This window comes from Panthera leo, chromosome B2 (genome assembly GCF_018350215.1).
Source record: "Panthera leo isolate Ple1 chromosome B2, P.leo_Ple1_pat1.1, whole genome shotgun sequence".
NCBI classification, from domain to species: Eukaryota; Metazoa; Chordata; class Mammalia; order Carnivora; family Felidae; genus Panthera; species Panthera leo.
The window spans coordinates 66,119,965-66,140,340 of record NC_056683.1 but is presented as its reverse complement, the minus strand read 5'-3'; the positions used below and the strand labels follow the sequence as shown (position 1 = coordinate 66,140,340).

The window sequence follows — 20,376 nt, the reverse complement described above, 5'->3', positions numbered from 1 at the left end:
ATAATGATGTGTTATATGAAGCTCCACCTTTAAATCTTGGATCTAAGAAAGGTTCTTTGTCAGATACTGAGGACTTAAAAATTAACATGAGAAAGAAAATGAACAAGACATGGTTCCTATGGTACCTGTGATCTCCAGAGGGAGACAGACATTGATGAACATAACTTCAATATAATATATGCTGCTGTATAAAAAGAAATGCTCCCTTGGGGTGCCTAGATGGCTCAGTCAGTTGAGCATCTGACTTCGGCTCAGGTCATGATCTCATGGCTTGTGGGTTCAAGCCCTGCATCAGGCTCTGTACTGATAGCTCGGAGCCTGAAGCCTGCTTCGGATTCTGTGTCTCCGTCTCTCTCTGCCCCTCCCTCACTCACGCTCTTTCTCTCTCTCTCTCTCTCTCTCTCTCTCTCTCTCTCTCTCTCTCTCTCTCAAAAATAAATAAACATTTAAAAAAAATTTTTAGCAACAAAAAAATAAATGTTCTGTCTCCTTCTTTTCCCCCAAATACCCTACATCTTTGATACAAAGTGGATAGCATAAGAGTGTATCTACCAAATCAAATAAAAAGAAAAAGCCACAAGAAGGTTAATACTAGCTCTTCCTCTTTTTGAAATAACAGTGAACCCTGGAGGCAGGATTCATAGGCAGAAACATAGATTGCTTTATTAGCTTTTGAGAAACCACAGAGCCTCAGTGTGCAGGAAATGTAATAATCTGATGCTCCAGGTTAATGGATTCCAGGCTTCTTAATCATGCATCAATAAAAATATGGGAGCTAACACTCTGAATAAAGGTATATTTATTCATGATTACATACATGTACTACTGTACTTATATGTATCATAAAACATATAAAAAAATGGATTTTTTAAAGAGTAAATAAAATGAAATAAGCAGTATGTACATAAATTTGTAATTTTAACAGGAAAACCTTTTTATCACATAAAAATTAGTAATGTTGTTTAATGGGAGCAGTGTTGAGTATGTTATATTTGATGACCCTACTATTATTTTGCTTGGTGAGGTAGCTGACAAAGAACTCATATGAGGAAAAGTGTCAGATTCACTATTTTCTTAGTGTTCCTTTGTGCCTATGTTATTAGGATTCTCTTCTATGACTTGTCTGTAAGAATCTTTTTGAAGACACTGTCAATTTTGTAGATTTGTTTTATTTAAAACTGGCTAACAAAATCCATAAACCCACTTAAAAAGGTGGGTAAAAACTGTAATATGTTGTGGTACACTGAGAGCAAACCAGAAAGTGAGGATCCCATTAACCCCTTTGAATTGGGGAGACCATACAATATGTGATTGATACACTCCAAGGCCAACCTATGTATTAAATATTAATAGAGTTTCTTGTTTTAGAATAAAAGTGAGTATAGATAGAAGTTCTAATATGTTTTTCCACACAACAGTTAATCATCTTGTATCCCCTAAGGTGCTTACACCCTACTTTGAAGACCATTTCTCCAGAAGCTACGTAAACAAACTTTCTGTTGCATAGTTCTTATTAATCATTATCATTGAGTAAAGATTCGATAGTGAAATATAAATTATAAGAGGACTTCCAATCTCATTCCTTTGCCCTATGTCAGCCTCTGAATTTGATTATGAAACTATATTTTCTAGATGGAGAAATTAATACTGCAAGTGAATTCTGACGTTCATAAGGGATGTTTAGGGTTGACATTATAGTTATAAGATTACATTTCTATTTTTTCCTTTAATCTGAATCATGGATTCTTTATTGCTGTTTAATATTTTGAAAGAGTTGGTTTAAAACTCTGGAATTTACTAGTCAAGGCTGGTAATGTGTTCTGGGTGGAATTTTGGCTGCTAAGGTACAGATATAAACATAGCATACATGAATTGTGCCTGTCATTTTGTTTTGTTTTGTTTTGTTTTTTTCAGCTCTCTTCACAGAAGTCAGTGCCATGGGTACCCATGCTAAAATCACTACCTCTTTGGGCTATTGTAGTTGCACATTTTTCTTACAACTGGACATTTTATACTTTATTGACGTTATTGCCTACTTATATGAAGGAGATCCTAAGGTTCAATGTTCAAGAGGTAAGAAAAAAGAATCATCTCCTTCTTGTATAAAGTGTACATTTTTAAACTACAGACAGAATTTGTTTTTATCTATATAAAATTGTTATTTTGTATCTTCCATTTTACTCTCATATCCTGAACTGCTCTTCTTGCTTCACAACTGTTCCTTCTTTTTTCAGTGTGTGTTAATTCTTGATTCAAGGTACCTTTGGGCTGGTATCTCCCTTAACCATAAAGGTCTTATTAGTCCCTAGTAACATGCCAGGATATCAGACAACAAATTCAAGTGTACCCGTATTCACTTCTCAAAGGGACGGCGGTAGAACTCGCTGGCAGCTGAGAAGGGACTTGGGAGACCTGAGGTCGCTCTGCAGCATTATTTAGGCACTGGCAGAGCTATAGTTGCAAAGCTGTATAAGAAGAGCCTTCCTGAAACTGCCGGTTCTTTTGAACCCATCAGATTGAGGCAGTTTCTATCAGAATCTCTGTGTTGATGGGTTTTGTCTTTAAAGAGCTTGAAGAAAAGCCTGAACAGAAAAAGTCAGTTTATAAGAAAAATTGGTGGTGTTTTTGCCTTCAAAGTAAAAGATCAAAGACATAAATGTGAGAGCTAAAACAATAAACTCTTAGGAAGTGTACATCCTTGTGCCCTTGGCACACCAAAAGCATAAGTGACCGAAGAAAAAAATACATAAATTCTATTTCATCAAAATTAAAAACTTTTGTGACGCAAAAGACACCATCAAGAATGAAAATACACACACACAAAGTGAATGAAAATCCACTAAATGAGAGAAAATATTTGCAAATCATATTTCTGATAAGGATCTAGAATATATAAGGAATATAAAAAATATATATTTTTTATATTCCTTATATATTCTGGAATTCATACAACTCCATAATAAAAAGACAACCCAATCTTTTAAATGGGCAAAGCATTTGAATAGACATTTCTCCAAAGAAGACATACAAATGACCAATAAGTCCATGTAAAAACGCTCCACATCGTTAATCATTAGGAAAATGCAAATCAAAACTATAATGGGATACTACTTCATACCTATTGGAATTAAAAATAATAATAATAAAAATAACCCAGAAAGTAACAAGTGCTGGTGAGAAGGTAGAGGAAATGGAACCCTTATACATTGCTGATGGGAATGTAAAGTAGTGTAGCCACTGTGGAAAAGTTTAGCAGTTCCTCAAAAACTTAAACATAAAGTTAATATAAGACCCAGAACTCCCCTGGATATAGACCCAAGAGAACTGAAAACATATATTCACACAAAAACACGTGCCTGAATGTTCATAACATCGTTATTCATGGTAACCAAAAAGTGGAAACAGCCCAAATGTCTATCAGCTAATGAATGAATAAACAAAATATGGTGTATTCTACAATGGAACAACTCAGCCACAAAACGAAAGATGGCCCTGGAAGTAAAAAAGCAGCCCGGATGATGAATGTGAAGGCAGCAGGGCTGACTGCACAATTGCATTGGCTACACAGACAGATACACAGCTTTAAACATCGTTAAAGTGAATCTCCAGTCACCTGTCTTCCAAAGCATACTGGGAACACTGGCCATGGACTGAACCTTAAACTGCATCCAAGCAGCTAAGCTGGGAAGAACTCTGGCTACTGTTGAAAATCAAGATCATCTATACTCAAATATATCCACAAATTGCATTGACAGAAGTTAACCTGAAACGAAGCTTTGGCAATAGCATGGGGTGAGTTTCTCATGAGCAATCTTGTTTTCCTAAGCATTCTGTGAGTAGAGCCTGACTATAATCTACTGTATGACAAATTGCATGGAAATTTAAAGATCATTCCACAGATGCTTCTGTTTGAGATTTTCCTGAGAGAACTATGGAAAGAATGAAATATCAATTAGCGTTGTGCATTTAATTGCCTTCATCCATTTTTCATTGATTTTTTTTTTAAGTTCTATGAGAGACTTTAAAACCAGAATCACTTATCTTGCATTTTTATACCAAAAGGTATTTTCTTTCCAAATTCAAAGAATTGTGAACAAATTTTCAAAATAATTCTCTAATTGTATAGAAGGCTTTTTTTTAAATGAATTTCTTTTTTAGGCCACCTGAGTGGCTTAGTTGGTTGAGCGTCCGACTACATTTTGGCTCAGGTCAGGATCTCAGGGTCAGGGGATCAAGCCCCACATCAGGCTCTTGCTGAACATGGAGCCTGCTTGAGATTCTTTCTCTCCCTCTGCCCCTTTCCCCTGCTCATGCTCTCTCTCTCTAAAATTAACAAATAACAAAAACAAAACAAAACAAAACAAAAATAAATAAATAAATAAAATAAAATAAAATTAACAAATAACAATAAAAAAATAAAAATAAGAAAATTTAAAGCTCTTGATCCTTTGTTATAAGCTTGCTTTTTCATAGAAGTTTAGCTTCATTAGTTATCCTTACTTTTCTTTTTTCTTAGTTTTTCCCAGTTCTAGTGTTCCTGTTCCCTTTCTCTTCTTTTTTTCTTCCCTTTTTTCTTTTCTTTTTCCTGTCCCTGTTTCTTTTTCTTTGTTTTTTGGTTTTGTTTTTGTTTTTTTTTAGTTTATTCTGGGAGAAAGAGAGAGAGAGCACACGCATGCACAGGCAGAGGAGGGGCAGAGAGAGGGAGAGAGAGAGAATCCCAAGTAGGCTCCACACTCCCAAGCATAGCCCAATGTAGGGCTCTATCCCATAAGCCTGAGATTATGCATGACCTGAGCTGATATCAAGAGTTGGACACTTAACCAACTGAGTCACCCAGGTGGCCCTAGTATCCCTATTTCTTACAGTTCAGTGAGAGTTGGGGCAATATCTATTATCCTATTCTGGATATTAATATTTTAGCATCAATTTTTTAAATAAATGAGTACAAAAGCTTAACAACTGTGAAAGATACCCATGGATATACAAATGTTGAAGATTTATAATAATTTGTAGAAGGTGGTAGTTTTAGGTTGTTGGGAAAGTTTTTAACATTAGAACTTTAAGTGGAAAAATTCAGTAACTCTGATGAATTATCAGTCTCATCCCACCAGGGAACAAGACCAAGATCAGAAAATCCACTTCTCCATTTGCTATAGTTTATTCCTAAGTAGGATTCTGCCACAAATAATGATAGAAGTGATCCCGCTATGCAGAAATCTAAATAGAATAAAATTTAAAGAGGAAATTACTCAGCTTAATACCAGAAAGAAACAAAAATCTTAGCTACAGAAGTAGAATTGGAAATATACAACATTTGAATACAGATGACTATAACCTATGATGAAAAAAGTTAAATCTTTTCTAAAGCTTTTTTGTAAATATTTATTTTTGAAAGAGAGAGAGAGAGAGAGAGAGAGAGAGAATCCGAAGCAGGCTCCAGGCTCTGAGCTGTCAGCACAGAGCCTGACGTGGGGCTCAAACCCACAAACTGTGAAATCATGACGTGAGCCGAAGTTGGATGCTTAACCAACTGAGCCACCCAGGTGCCCCTAAATCTTTTCTTAAGCATACTTAAATTTAAAATATTAGCAGATTTTATTGGTTTATACCATTAATGATACTTAAATAGAAGATTTAAATATCACTGATAATATATCTTTCTACCTTTTTTGTGTTTGTAAAAGACTAACAGGTGTACCCATCTTTCTCATACTATAAAAACATTCGTTTTTATCAGAATTGTGTCATTTAGTTTTGTCACCTCAGGTGTTTATGCTGGGGAAAAATGACGAGAAGAAAGAATTTTCCTTTCTCCACGTATGTGTTCTTCATTTTACAGAATTTGGGATTTCCTGAAAACTTGACTGCCAAATCATTTCCTACAAAGCAAATAGCATAGCACGTTTCCAGGATAAATTCTGTTTCATATCTTCTGGTGCTTTTATTTTGTTTAGGTGGCAACTTAAAGGAAAAGAAGAGGGAAAAATAGGGGTCTATCAACTCACTACCTTTGTCCTCTGCTCAAAGCATGTGGTGGTGCACTGTACACCTGATCTAGACAATGTGCATTTTTTTTTTAATTTTTTTTTAATGTTTATTTATTTTTGAGACAGAGAGAGACAGAGCATGAACAGGGGAGGGTCAGAGAGAGGGAGACACAGAATCTGAAACAGGCCCCAGGCTCTGAGCTGTCAGCCCAGTGCCCGACGCGGGGCTTGAACTCACGGACAGCGAGATCATGACCCAAGCTGAAGTCGGCCGCTTAACCAACTGAGCCACCCAGGCGCCCCGACAATGTGCATTTTTAAGCATTTCATTAAGCTAAACATTCGATTCATGTGGTTTTCTGTATCTGCACGTTATTTTATAATATTTCTACAAATATAAGTATGTATAATTATATATAATCTATAACAGTCATATAATTTATAAATGTATTTATATTTTCTGTTTTATATAAAGATAAATACCTATATGTAAAATAAATTTACCATTTTAAAATATAAATATGAATTTTAAATAGAAATATAATTTTTAAATATAACTATAAATATTTATAGTAAATTTGTATATTATAATTTTATATAACTTAAAATATAAATATTATATAACACATATATAAGTATGTATAAATAAGTGAAAATTGACAAAAACTTCTCAATGGGGAGAATCTATAGGCTAATGTAATAGAAAGATTTGTCCTCTCCTACTGAAACTGCACCCCACGTCCCAAAATAACATGTAAGATTACTTTGAGCATGGGGCGCCTGGATGGCTGAGTCATTTAAGTGTTCAACTCTTGATTTTGGCTCAGGTCATACGCTCATGGTTCATGAGTTCCAGCCCCACATCCGGTTCTGTGCTTAAACACAGAGCCTGCTTGGGATTCTCTCTCTATCCCTCTCTCTCTGCCCTTCCCCACCTCAAAATAAATAAATAAGCTTTTTAAAAAATTATAAAAAAAACAAGATTACATCGAGCAGACTGGACTGTATTAATATCAACACTATATTGTATGAATTTCCTTTGTTTTTGAGTGGTGGTGAATGTGTGTATATGAATATTGTTTTGGTTCTTACTCCCCTTCCCCCCACCAATTAATTCTGTGTCTTTTTATTCCTTCCAGAATGGGCTTCTATCTGCACTGCCTTATTTTGGCTGTTGGTTATGTATGATCCTATCTGGTCAAGCTGCTGACAATTTAAGGGCAAAATGGAATTTTTCAACTATATGTGTCCGAAGAGTGTTTAGCCTTATAGGTAAGTGAAGTGAATCAATGTTTGTTTTGATTTACAATCATTTACTGTGTTTACAGTGCAAAGCAAAATAAAAATGGTATTAGTCATTTATTTTGTTCACATATTAAAACACTATGTTTTAATGCATGTGGTGCATTTCTATACAAGATGGTTGGATCTGGGGCACCTGGGTGACTCAGTCAGATGAGTGTCTGACTCTTGATTTCAGCACAGGTAACGATCCCAAGATTGTGGGACTGAGCCCCATGTTGGGTTCCATGCTGAGCATGGAGTCTGAGATTCTATCTGTCTTTCTCTGCCCCTTTCCCCTGCTCGCACTCTCTCAAATATAAATAAATAAATAAATAAATAAATAAATAAATAAATAAATAAATACATAAACAAACAAATAAATAAATAAACAAATGAACAAATAAATGTTTTTGAACTATGTATTTTGTGGGTTAATATTTACAATATCCTATTATCTCCACCCTAGTCTTAACCATTAAAAATGGCTTGCTTTGCTGAATATCATTTCCAGAATTTTATAAATCATTTTGTTTTCAGCTCCAAGTTTGCAGTGAAAATAATATTTTTAAGTCTCTATCCCTTTTCTAAGTGGATACATTTTAATTTTTAATCCAAAAACATTTACTGGCATCATTATATTAAATGAGGAGCTATAAATCAAAGAACTCAAAGCTACCTTAAATAATCGTGTGTTTCAGACTGCTTTCATCAAGGTAAATTTTAAACTATCTATGACAATTATTTCATTTTTTTTAAGATCTTGAGTAAGCAGGGACACTGGAAGTCGCTGAAGGTTATACTTGAGAAATTACATTGTAGCAGGACCCTATTCAGGATAATTCTGCAAATACCTTCTGAGCAGCTACTGCTGGAAGGTGCTGTCCTGTTCCATTGCTTGCTTGTCTCAATTCTCAAGAAATTTCTCCACACCTGCAAGTGAAGTAGATCCCTTTAGATTCAATCCAACTTTCTCTTTTTTGCTTCCTGTTCACCTCCTCTGTCCAATATGGTAGCCACTATCCACATATGGCTATTTACATTTAATTGAATTTTAAAAATAAGTTTCTCAGCTGCAGTATATACAAATACAACATTTCCATCATCACAGATGGTCATTGGATAGCACTGCTGTAGAACAGAAAGAATGGCAACCCATTCATTAAGTCCCTTCCTGTTATATTTTATGCTTAAATGCCTGTAGTAAAATGTGTATATTGCTATCAATTGCTAAAACCTAGATGGAGTGTTTTTCTAACTTTATTCAATAGAGTTTATTTAGTTTATCTTCTTTGGTTATATGAATTTTAAATCTCTTTCTGTATCAACAACTATTGCTTTCTCGAGAACTATATTTTTCAGTCATCCTCTTCTTGCTCTTCCTAGAACTTTAGTTGAGTCTAGGTCACATGTAGATTTAATCATATTCCATAATGATATTTTCTTTTTACTTTTACATTAGTTGCATTATATCTGTGTTTTCCAGTAGTTTTTTGTTTTTTTTTTTTTTTCATGAAAACTATGTAAGTTGTCTCTTAGGCAGCACAGTGTCTCTACAGTAGGTGGCAGTAATATCAAACCTCAGATTTGTACTATATTATTGGTAGCACAAGCAAATGTTAATACTGGAGCTTTCTTTTCTGTTTATAACTTTTTAACTCCAGGAATGATTGGGCCTGCAGTATTCCTGGTAGCCGCTGGATTTATAGGTTGTGATTATTCTTTGGCCGTTGCATTCTTAACCATATCAACAACATTGGGAGGCTTTTGCTCTTCTGGATTTAGCATCAACCATCTGGATATTGCACCTTCGTGAGTACTAACATAAAGATCAGCTAAGATAAAGATTGACTTTAAATTCATGTCCTTAATTGTGGTAAAATATATATAGCACAAAATATACCACTTTAACCATTTTTAAGTGTACACTTCTGTGGCATTAACATTAAGTACATTCACATTGTTGTGCGACCATCACTAGCATGTGTCTCCAGAACTGTTTCTTCCCATGCTGAAACTGTACCCATTAAACACTAGCTCCCCGTTCCCAACCTCCCCACAGTCCCTGGCAACCTCCATTCTCCTTTCTTTCTCTATAAATTTGACTACTCTAGGAATGACTTTAAATTTTGAAACAAAACTTCGGTTTACGTGATAATTAACACTTGAAATTGTTTTTAAATTTAAGCTTTTAACCGTTATCACCTCTGTACACAAGTTCCCATAAAAAATCACACATTATAACTTGTATCTCTCTACCCAGCTAGAATAGGAACTCTGAAGGCAGACACTATCTTATTATCCTCAAAGTTTACTGTGGTAATTGGCACATAGTGGCCATTTAGTTGGATGGATGAATGCCTAAGACCAGACAAATTATTTGTCTAATTATTATCTTACCCATGTGCAAATATATTTGTCTAACTTATAAATCACTTTCACAAACATTACCTCATTTTTATCTTTAAAGCATTCCTATAAGATAGATATTCTTATTTTATGACTAAGAAGACTCAGATTCAGAGAAGTTAAGTCATTTGTCTTGTACTACCACAGCTAATAAATGATAGAGCCAAAGTACAAACCTAAAATTCTTACTCTTTAAGCCCAGAATTATTTTTACAATTCCCTCTCTGGAAATATTCTTTGGGCCACATACTTCTAGGATTCTTTTGTGCCAGTTATCAAGGTAGAGGAGGAGGCTGTGTAAGTATTTTAACCCAGAAGATTTGGTACAGTTAATTTTTAATGGATATGAATTTACATTTGGAGAAAAGATAGATGGTCCCCTACCATCTTCCCCCAGCCTAAATTCTTCACACCTAGACTACCACAGAATTTTCTGATTCCTGTTAATCCTCGGTCTCCCATCCCTTCAGTAAGTACCTAAAGTAAGAAGTCCAAGGAGGTTCCACACGATCAGAATATAAGTGTGCCCAGCTCCCTGATGAGTCCTTCTGCCACTTTGCAGTGCCTTCTACTAAGGCTCATTCTTGGCCCCTGTGGCAGGGCCATTTTCTCCCCATCCCTCTGCATTCTTCCCAGTTCACACCCCAGTTCTTCATTAGGCCTTTCTAGACCATTAATGCTTACTTTTCTCTCCTCCTCTTCTCAGTGCATTCATTTATAATTTTATGCTAGATGCATTTATATTAACTGCCTTACCTTGATTTGTAATTGTTTCTAATTGCAACTCTTCTTTCTTATCTCCCCAATTTGGAGGTAAACTCCCTCAGACTGAGTCATGCTATATATCTATATCACAACTTCTGCACAAGGAGAGGCACACCCAGTCCACACTTGTTGAGTGGTTGACTTACATGACCATACCAAGAAAGTAGGAGCTTCAGTGTTACATATCCACCCAACAGTGGGGAACCAAGGAAGAAAACCAGTAAAATTTAGGCATTGGACCAAGAAACCATTTGATATAAAAGGTGGTAACCTAAGCAAAAGCTCTGGGACTATAAGCTCTGAGAGCACAGGGGCCACATCTCTTATTTACACCAGCCACACCATGGCCCTGTGCTGGGTCATGGTCAATCAGGTGCATGAATGGAAGAATGAAAATAGCCTTCCACATTTAGTACCACGTTAAAACTCTTTCTAAAAAACAATTTGGGTATGGGTCTTATTGTATGTCAACACTTTACTATTATATAATAAAGTCAAATTTTATATTCTCTATTAAATTTAAATATAGAATTCTCAGCCAATGTGCAAAACCCTCCATGTTATAGTCCCAATTTATCTTTATAATTTTATTCCTCCCTCACCTACATCACTTTCTTTGTATTCTTTGCCTCAAATGAACTGAGCTACTCTTTATTCTCAAAAAATATTCCCTGACACACACATACACACACACACACACACACACACACACACACACACACACACGTGCATGCGCATGTGTGTTCTTTTCCACCTTTGGTCCTTTGTTCATGCTAGCCTAAATACCTGGAATGCCCACACTCAATGTGGATTTGTCTCATGTCTTGTGATTACGTTTAGGTAATGTATCCCTGACCAGATTCACTGGCCTGTGACCTCAGGGAATCACATCCAGGGGCCCCTAGTGACACTAATTTTGATCACCCAGTCAAGGTGTTGTAATTTCTCTAATAACAACTTACTTTTTTCCCCCTTCAACTAATGAAGCATCTCTGGAAAGATGCTTTGAGATCATACAAACACCCTGCTCCTCGTCAAACCCCCTCACCACCACCAACTTAGACTTGATCCATGCCAAGCCAAATTTTACTATAGTGGCTTCAAAACGGTGGTATTTCCACCCTCTTTCCCTCCACACTTATCATTTGTCATTCAATTGTAAGAAGATCTTCCCTCCTGCTCCACTTCTTTATCTAGCATCAGCGTGGCCTCAGAGATTCCTAATTTATTTAATGAGTTACAATCCATTATTGCCCTTATCTATTTTTATGCCCACATTATCTCAGATTTAGCCAACAGGTTCCCCTTCAATCTGGCTCCTATAGCCTATCAACATTTCCCCCTCCTCCTTGCCACCCCCATCCCACTTCCTTTTGACCACTTCTTTATTGATGAAACAACCAGATATTTCGAATTCACTTTGTATCTTCCCTGCCTTGAAATACCTTGGAATAGCCATTTCTCCAAGGAACACCAGTTCTTTTTAGTGAAGAATAGTATTTAGACACCAAGGCCCTGGCAAGGGATCATATACTTTCATTACTAAGTTTTTTTCATTACTAAGTTTTACTGCCTCCCCTAAGCAGATCTACTTAGAAATCACTTGGAGCATTGACTAGTGTCAAAGGTTTACTTACAAATAGAAACAAAAGGCTGCACTTTCATTAAATTATTTCTTTTACAACTTTCATATGCTGAATATCACCTACTAGGCTTTGTTTTAAACCTTTTTTCACTTTCTTATCTTTGGGATATTGAAAAGTGATCCTTCAGTCCTTTATAGAATTATAAAGACCTGTCCATATTATTATATAGCCTTGTAAATCTTTTTAGGGTGAATTGTAGGGTCACCTTTTCCCACAAATTAGCAAAAGATGACAGCTTTAAATGATATTGTTATTTACAATTCTAGTATGAAACTTGTTTAGTTTCATAGTAATCATAACTGTTAATTAGAGAAACTGATGGGTTAAATAGCTGAGTTCACATATCAGCTACATGTGTATGTATTTAAATAACTCTAAAAAGTTATCTGCAGTGGCACCCAGCTGGCTCAGTTAGAGCTTATGACTCTTGATCTCAAAGTCACGAGTTCAAGTCCCATGTTGGGCTTTTTTTTTTTTTTTTTTTTAATAAAAAATAGAAGCACCTGGCTGGCTCAATCGGTAGAGCATGCAACTCTTGATCTTGGAGTTGTGAGTTCAAGCACCATGATGGGCATAGAGCTTAAATTTAAAAAAAAAAAAAAAAAGTAAAAGTAAAAACTAAATAAAAATTAAAAGTATCTGCATAGGGGCGCCTGGGTGGCTCAGTCAGGTAAGCCTCCGTCCAATTCTTAGTTTTGTTTCAGGTCATAATCTCATGGTTCGTGGGTTCAAGCCCTGCATCAGGCTCCATGCTGGCAGTGCAGAGCCTGCTTGGGATTTTCTCTCTCTTTCCTTCTCTCTCTGCCCCTCCCCTGCCTGTGCTCACACACTGTCTCTCAAAATAAATAATCTTAAAAAAAAAAAAAAAGTATCTGCACAATAGTGAATTCCACAGAGTACTATGTAAATTTATATTGATAATAATACTGAAATTAAGGTTGAAAATATGGTATTTGCTGAGATTAGGAATGAAAGGGAATAGTACATCTAAATGAGAGTTTACTCATTAAGATATTTTGTCCTCTCAACTTCTCTACTCTATATCCAAAACAATGTAAATAGATTAATATTCAGCCATACCCTATAGATATTATGTTACATATTCATTTTTTATATATGCGTTTACTTTCACATAATTCTTTCATGGAATTAACTAAATAATAAGAAATGACTGCATATTACTTTATCTCACTAATTTATACCTTGCTAATCTAATCACATATCTGAGATAGGACCCTTCCAAGATTCAGAATTCCAACAAGTTAAACTGCATAAACCTACAGAGCTTATCATTTTTCTGGCATATGAATCTGGCAGTTGCTTATTTAACAATGGCAACTACTTGCCTTGAACAATAATACTTTTGTTAGTAATTAGAGATTTGTAGGAACAATAATTAGTTACATATTGACTAAATAGCCACTGTTCTACAGAGAAAGTGGTACCTTCTTGAGTTATCTCATATAATTAAAATCAATTTAAACTTTCAGAACCAGAAATAGGTGTGAATAATTATTAAAACCATTAGTTATAGTCTTGGCAGTGTTTAAATTCTGAAGTTCAAACACCTTTTATATAGTTTCACCTGATTTTTATTTTTAAACTAGAAGTTTACATTAAACCCTATTAAATATAAAACCTGTTGTGTTTTTAATGTGAATATACATATTCATATTACATTTTTAAAAGTATAAGGATCTGATCATCAGAATAATAAAAATATTACACTGTGAGAAGTCTATTGTGATTTTAAAAAAAAACTCTGAATATATCTCTTATCTAGCAGTGTAATCATGTTTTCACATCTCAAGATTGATCAAGCATGAAAGTTTTATTATAGTGCCTGTCACATAGAGTGTGCTCAGTAAACATTTGCTGAAGGAATAAATCTCTGGTTTTAATCACAAGACTAAATGTCTAATGTTGAAAGTATTTACAACATACCAGAGTCTTTTGTCAAAAAACAATTAAGGGGCTCCTGGGTGTCTTAGTCAGTTAAGCATCCAACTCTTGATTTCAGCTCAGGTCATGATCTCACAGTCATGAGATTGAGCCCCACATTGAGCTCTGCTCTGACAATGAGGAGCCTGCTTGGGATTCTCTCTCTACTTCTCTCTCTCCCTCTCTGTCCCTCCCTGCTCACACTCTCCTTCTCTCAAAATAAATTAACATTTTAAAAAAACAATTAAAATAGAGGGGAAAAAATGGAGGGAAGAATTTTGTGAACCTTATAAGCTAGGAAATGCTTATTGAGTATAGTTGTTGGTCAGTGAAGAAGTAAAGGAGCTTAACATAATGATGAAAAACAGGCTCCTGGGTGGCTCAGTTGGTTAAGCATGTTGACTTTGGCTCAGGTCGTGATCTCATGGCTTGAGTTCGAGCCCTGCATCAGGCTCTGTGCTGACATCTTGGATCCTGCTTCTGATTCTGTGTCTCCCTCTCTCTGCCCCTCCCCAGCTGGTACTCTGCCCCCACCCCCACCTCAAGAATAAATAAACGTTAAAAAAAAAATTAAAATTAAAAAAATTTTAAACATAATGATGAAAGAAAGGGAGAATTTGAAAAGCAAATTAACTTCAAGAAAAGTTCATTAAATTTAATGATAATTTGAAAGATCTGATACAAACATAACTGAAATAAAAACCCCTTGAAGCTGAAGGAGTAAAGGCATGAGAAGCCATTTCTGTGGGAGAGAAGATAGGAAGAAGCCTAAACAAATTGCTGCACAGTGACTCTGAGGCTTGTATTTGAGATTTACAACATAGGAATGAAGCCTGATTATCCAAAAAAGGACTCAAGGAAATAGCACATAATTAAAGGACTGAAATATGCTCCTTTATGCTACTGATTAGAAGAGAAATCTGGAAAGGATTTCACTTGAAGTAAGTTAAACAAAATGATATTGTTCAGTTATGTAGTTCATAGAATCATAAAAAGTGAGAACCAGGATGGATTTAGAGCTACTCATCCCTTATTAGTCAAAGTTTGGTCCATGGAGCAGGAGCATCAGTATTATGTGGGACTTTCTGAAAAACACAGAATCTCAGGCATCACTGAATCTGGACTTGCTGAACTGGAATCTGCATGTTAAGATCCTCGGGTGATTCTTATGCATCTCAAGTATGAGGCCCTGACCTAGTCAAATCCTTTGACCTAGTCAAAGTCAAATCCTGACCAAGTCACTCACCCAACAAACATGTCTGGAGGACCTACTATACATTGAGCACAATATACATGATGCTAGTAGAAAATAACACCCAGCTCCTACTTGCAAGGAGATTAGTCTAGTTCAGGAAATAAGCAGTTAAAAAAAAAAATGAAACAATTGTAATATATTATGATAATTAATTCTTTTGACAAGTACTTATCAAATGCCTGCCAAGTACCAGTCATAACAGACACAGCCCTGACCTGTGAAACTTTTAGAAACATAAGGCTCACAAATAAAAAAGTTTTTGAAGAAAAGATGAGAGAATATAATAGATATAATGTGGATCAAGGAGTAAGGGAAGGTTTCTCTGAGGAAATGATATTTAAGCTAAAATCTGAGCAATGAGTAAGAAGAAGTTAGCCAGGCAAAAAAGGAGTAGTATTCCTGACAGAATTTACATAAGTAGAAAAAGAAATTGGTGTGTGTCTTAGTCTGATTGGGCTGCCGTAACAAAATACCATAGACTGGGTGGCTTAAACAACAGATGTTTATTTTCTCACAGTTCAGTGTCCAAGATCAGGATGCCAGCATGGTTAGTTTCTTGTGAGAACTCTCCTTCTGGTTTGCAGATGGGCTGCTATTTGCTGTGTGCTCACATGGCCTTTCCTCAGTGTGTCTGTGCATGTGTCCAGACAGAGAAAGAACCCCAGTGTCTCTCACTCTTCAGATAAGGGTGCCAGACCTATCAGATTGAGGCCCCATCCTTATGACCTCATTTGACCTTTATCATCTGAAAGCCCTGTCTCCAAATATAGGGTTAAGCCTTCAACATATGAATTTGGGACACACAAACATTCGATCTATAACTGTATATTTCAGCCAACTGAGAGAAGGTCATTTGTGGCAGAGATGCAGAGAAGAAAGCCACTGGAGAGTAAGCAGGAGCCTATAGTAAGCATTTTATATTGTATCCCGAACAAATAGGAAATGACATCCTCTGCTCTGTTTTTTAAGATCACTCTTGTATGGATAAGAGTACAAGTAGAAGAAACCAATTAGGAAGCTATTGCAGCAACCCAGATAAAAAGTGATAGGATATAATAGGAGATATAAAGAAGTAGATGGAGGGGCGCCTGGGTAGCTCAGTCAGTTGAGCATCTCACTCTTGATTTCAGCTCAGGTCATGATCTCACAGTCATGAGATGGAGTCCCGTGTTGGGCCACACACTGGGCATGGAGTCTGCTTAAGATTCTCTCTCTATCTCTCCCCCAGCGCCGCCCCCTCCCCTCCGCCTCCAGCTCATGTACTCTCTAAAAAAAAAAAAAAAAAAAAAAAAAAAAGGAATAAAAAAGAAGTAGATGGATTTGGGATGATTTGTAAACACAATAGGTGGGACTTGACAATAGATTAGACCTGAACAGTGAGGAGAAGATATCAAGGATGTTGATTTCCAGGTATTTTGTATCAGCAACTAGGTAGATGGATATACCACTTACTGGAATTGGGATGCCTGAAGGAAGAACAGTCTTGGGAGAAGATAAAAATTTCAGACATGTTAAATTTTAGTATTTGTGAAAACATTTAGAAAATGATAGTTATAGGCAGTGTGATATATGGATCTGGAACTCAGGAAAGCAGTCTGATTTTAAATGAAAATTAAGGAATAATAATCCACATTTTGAAGTACTTAAAGACAAGAGTTGCCTTGAGGGAGAAGGTAGAATGACAAGTGATCCCAAGAGTGGATCGTGGCAGACACTTAGAGAGGAGAAAGAGGGGAAATAACCAAAGAAGGAAACTAAAGAGGAGCAAGAGAGAGATAGAAAGAAAATCAAGAATAAGGTGTCAAGGAAGCCAAGACCACCCAGTTTTCAATTCAAGAATGGGCTCTGGGTTAGAGATAAAGATTTAAGAGTCATTGACATATGAGTAGTAAATGAGGCCATGGAATCAGATAAAATTAGTCAAGAGACAGTGATGAAAACCTTGGTAATTCATCAAGAGATAGAAGAACCTGATGCAAGGGTAATTGAGGAGAAGTGAGCAGAGAAGGAGAAGGAAAATAAGTAGAGATCAGGATCCCCAAAGGGAGAGCTTGATCAACAGTGTCAGACGCCACAGAGAAGGCAAGTAAAACAAGAACGAAAATGTTCCTCCGCAGATGAAGATGTTCATTAAACATTTTGGTGAAAATGCTTCCAGGGAACAAGAAGAAGGAAGCTAGGCTGCAGTGACTTAAGGAATGAATGGAAAGATAAGGTGAAGACAGTCAACATAAAGCAGTGATTTTGAAAGTGTGATCCTTAGCCCATCTATATCAAAATCATCAAGAGTGCTTGTTAAAAATAAAGCAGAATTCTTGATCGCAGGAATAGGGAATCTGCATTTTGTTGCTCCTCTGGGTTGTCTTTATGGACCTTAAAATTTGAGAACTACTGCCAATAAACAACTATTTCAAAACAATTAACTATGAAGAGAAGGAGGAAAAGCTAAAGATGGGCATATATTGGTGGATGATTGTTTGAGTTTTTTGTTTTTTTTTTTTTTTAAGATGAAAGAGACCCAGGCTGTTAATATTGCTGAGAAAAAAAGTTCAATCAACAGTGAAAGATTAAAGCTAAAAGGAAGAAGTAACAATGACTAGTTGGTAGAAATCAGGAAGGAATGAGATTCAGAGTCCCAAGTGGAGGGATTAGCTTTCAAATGAGAAGAAACAGAAGGTAGTAAAGAGGATTTCATTAAAGAAGAGTTTTGAGGTGAGATGAGAACTTGAGAATTGTAGTGGTTTAAAATATGTCCACAAATTCCACATCTCTCCTTTTGAAAGAAAGAGTCTATTTCCCCTCCCCTTGAGTGTGGACTAGATTTAGTGACTTGTTTCTAATGAATATGGCAAAAGTAATGGTATCTGACTAGGTCAAAAAAGGCATTACTGCAACTTCTTTGCTTTCTGTCTCAGATGATTCAGCTGTAATGTAGGGAGGACACTTAGGGGCCCTGTGGCAAGACCCACATCGGGGGGAACTGAGACTACCGCCAGCAGTGACATAAGTGAGCTTAGAAGTGGATCCTCGGGGTGCGCCTGGGTGTCTCAGTCGGTTAGGCATCCGACGTCAGCTCAGGTCATGATCTCACTGTTCGTGAGTTCAAGCCCCACAACGGGCTCTGCCTGACAGCTCAGAGCCTGGAGCCTGCCTCAGATTCTGTGTCTCCCCCTCTCTCCCTGACCCTTCCCCACTCGCACCCTCTCTGTCTCTCTCAAAAATAAACATAAAAAAGATGTTTTTTTAAAGAAGTGGATCCTCTAGCCCCAGTCCAATCTTCAGGTAACTGCAGCCCCAGTCAACATGATTGGAGGATTCTGAGCCAGCTAAACCACTTCTATATTCCTGACCCACAGAACCTGTGAGATGATAAATATTTGTTGTCCAAAGTTGCTAAGTTTGAAGTAATTTATAGTGAAGCAGTAGATAACTAATTGAAAAATCTTAACTGTTCGTCTTTGATTTCTTTTTGACATGGGAGTCAGGTTCATTGCTGAGACTAAGAAAGAAGACAGGTGGAATAAAAGACTTGAGAATCATAAAAGTTCAAACTAACTACCCAGGAAAATCGTCACTAAGAACTCATTGAAGGGATTTTTGCCATTAATGAGGATCAGCTGTGATTGGAGATAAATTTTGTACTCTATTTTACAGAGATGTTCTTTCAGTGGTGTTCAGCAGCCCAAGTGTAGTATTAAAATTATGCTGTTGGATTGGTCTAAGCTTGAAATTATAACAAGCTGAGGGCTGATGAACACTCAAAGGGATATGGGAATTGAGAATTTGGGCACAAAAGATGTCTAATTCAGGCTGGCTGAACAGCAAAATCTATTGATTCGCTTTAGTGTAAAGTCCAGAGACATCTGGCTTCAGGAAAGCATTTACATCAGCTGTCCACTAATATTACCAAAAACTCCTTTCTTTTCCACTCTCTAACTTTCATAATAGTTTTAAAAAACTATAAGGCTGGGTATGCTTGTAAAATCACACAATGAAATAATTGCCAGTAACAACCAGAATTACATCCTTCTTTATTTACATCAGTCAAGAAAGAAAAGGATTGGGGACCCTGGGTGGCTCAGTCTGTTAAGCCTCTGATTCTTGATTTTGGCTCAAGTCATGATCTCATGGTTTGTGGGTTCGAGCCCTGCATCTGCGCTATCTTAGGATTCTCTGTCTCTCTCTCTCTCTATCCCTCCCCCCCTCAAAATAAATAAACATTTAAAGAAGAAGAAAAAAGGAAAAGATATTTTCCTCTCTCCACCATGGAAGTTAAGTCCTAGGCTTCATTTTGACTGAACTAAACCAAATCACATATTCATCCCCTGAACCACTCCTATGGCCAAGGGAATACCATTTGACTTTAGGACAATTAGCACCCACTCTAAAGTTAGAGGTGAGAGTCGATGTTCCCCATAGCTCATGGGAATGGATACGGAGAAGGCCATTGGTAACACTCACCACACACAAAGAACTCATTTTGAAGATGAAGAAACTCAGGTACAGAGGACTTATGTGGCTTCCAAAGTCACAGCTAGTAAATGGCAGACTTGAATTTAGGTCTCAACAACATAGTCCAGGGATCTTTCTGCTACATCATTGTCTCTCAAAAATCTTAAAAATTGGTCACTGCCTAATAGTTATTTTGAGAACTCAGGGAAAAGAACTCATAGCCAAGAACAGACATATTCTGGTTGCCTCAGTTTATGTGAGTTTATTATAAAATTAAGTAAATAAATATAAGAAGTAAAAATTGTAAGGAACATAAAATTGGCTCACCAGCCAGCTAGCCAGAAAGAAGGCAGTAAGCTACCCACTCCATTTCATGGAGCTGAAATGTAGTTCAGGATTTATCAGGTGCCCTCCATCCATCAGAAGCTCTGGAATCTGGCAGGAGCTTCTGGGAAGGAACAAAACCAAATATACATGGTACCTACCTTGGAAGATTGTTGTGAAAAAAATAGAACACACATACACTCGTATATACACTTAGCTCATAATGTAATAAGTGTACCTGGACATAATGCAATAAACTATTATTTTCTGGCAAACTTTGAGTCAGGTGCCATGACCAGAGTCACAAATCAATCCA

The 20,376-nt window shown here is 36.5% G+C and overlaps 1 protein-coding gene across 5 annotated transcripts in view; it reads left to right on the top strand.

Moving 5' to 3' along the window:
- SLC17A5 (solute carrier family 17 member 5) overlaps positions 1 to 20,376 on the top strand; it is a 51,375-nt gene that overhangs the window by 17,990 nt on the left and 13,009 nt on the right. For all 5 annotated transcript variants that reach the window (XM_042939174.1, XM_042939176.1, XM_042939177.1 and 2 more), the window contains 3 exons: positions 1,915 to 2,073; positions 7,127 to 7,259; positions 8,933 to 9,080. In XM_042939174.1, coding sequence (XP_042795108.1) covers positions 1,915 to 2,073; positions 7,127 to 7,259; positions 8,933 to 9,080 — 440 coding nt within the window. The remainder of the gene's footprint in view (positions 1 to 1,914; positions 2,074 to 7,126; positions 7,260 to 8,932; positions 9,081 to 20,376) is intronic.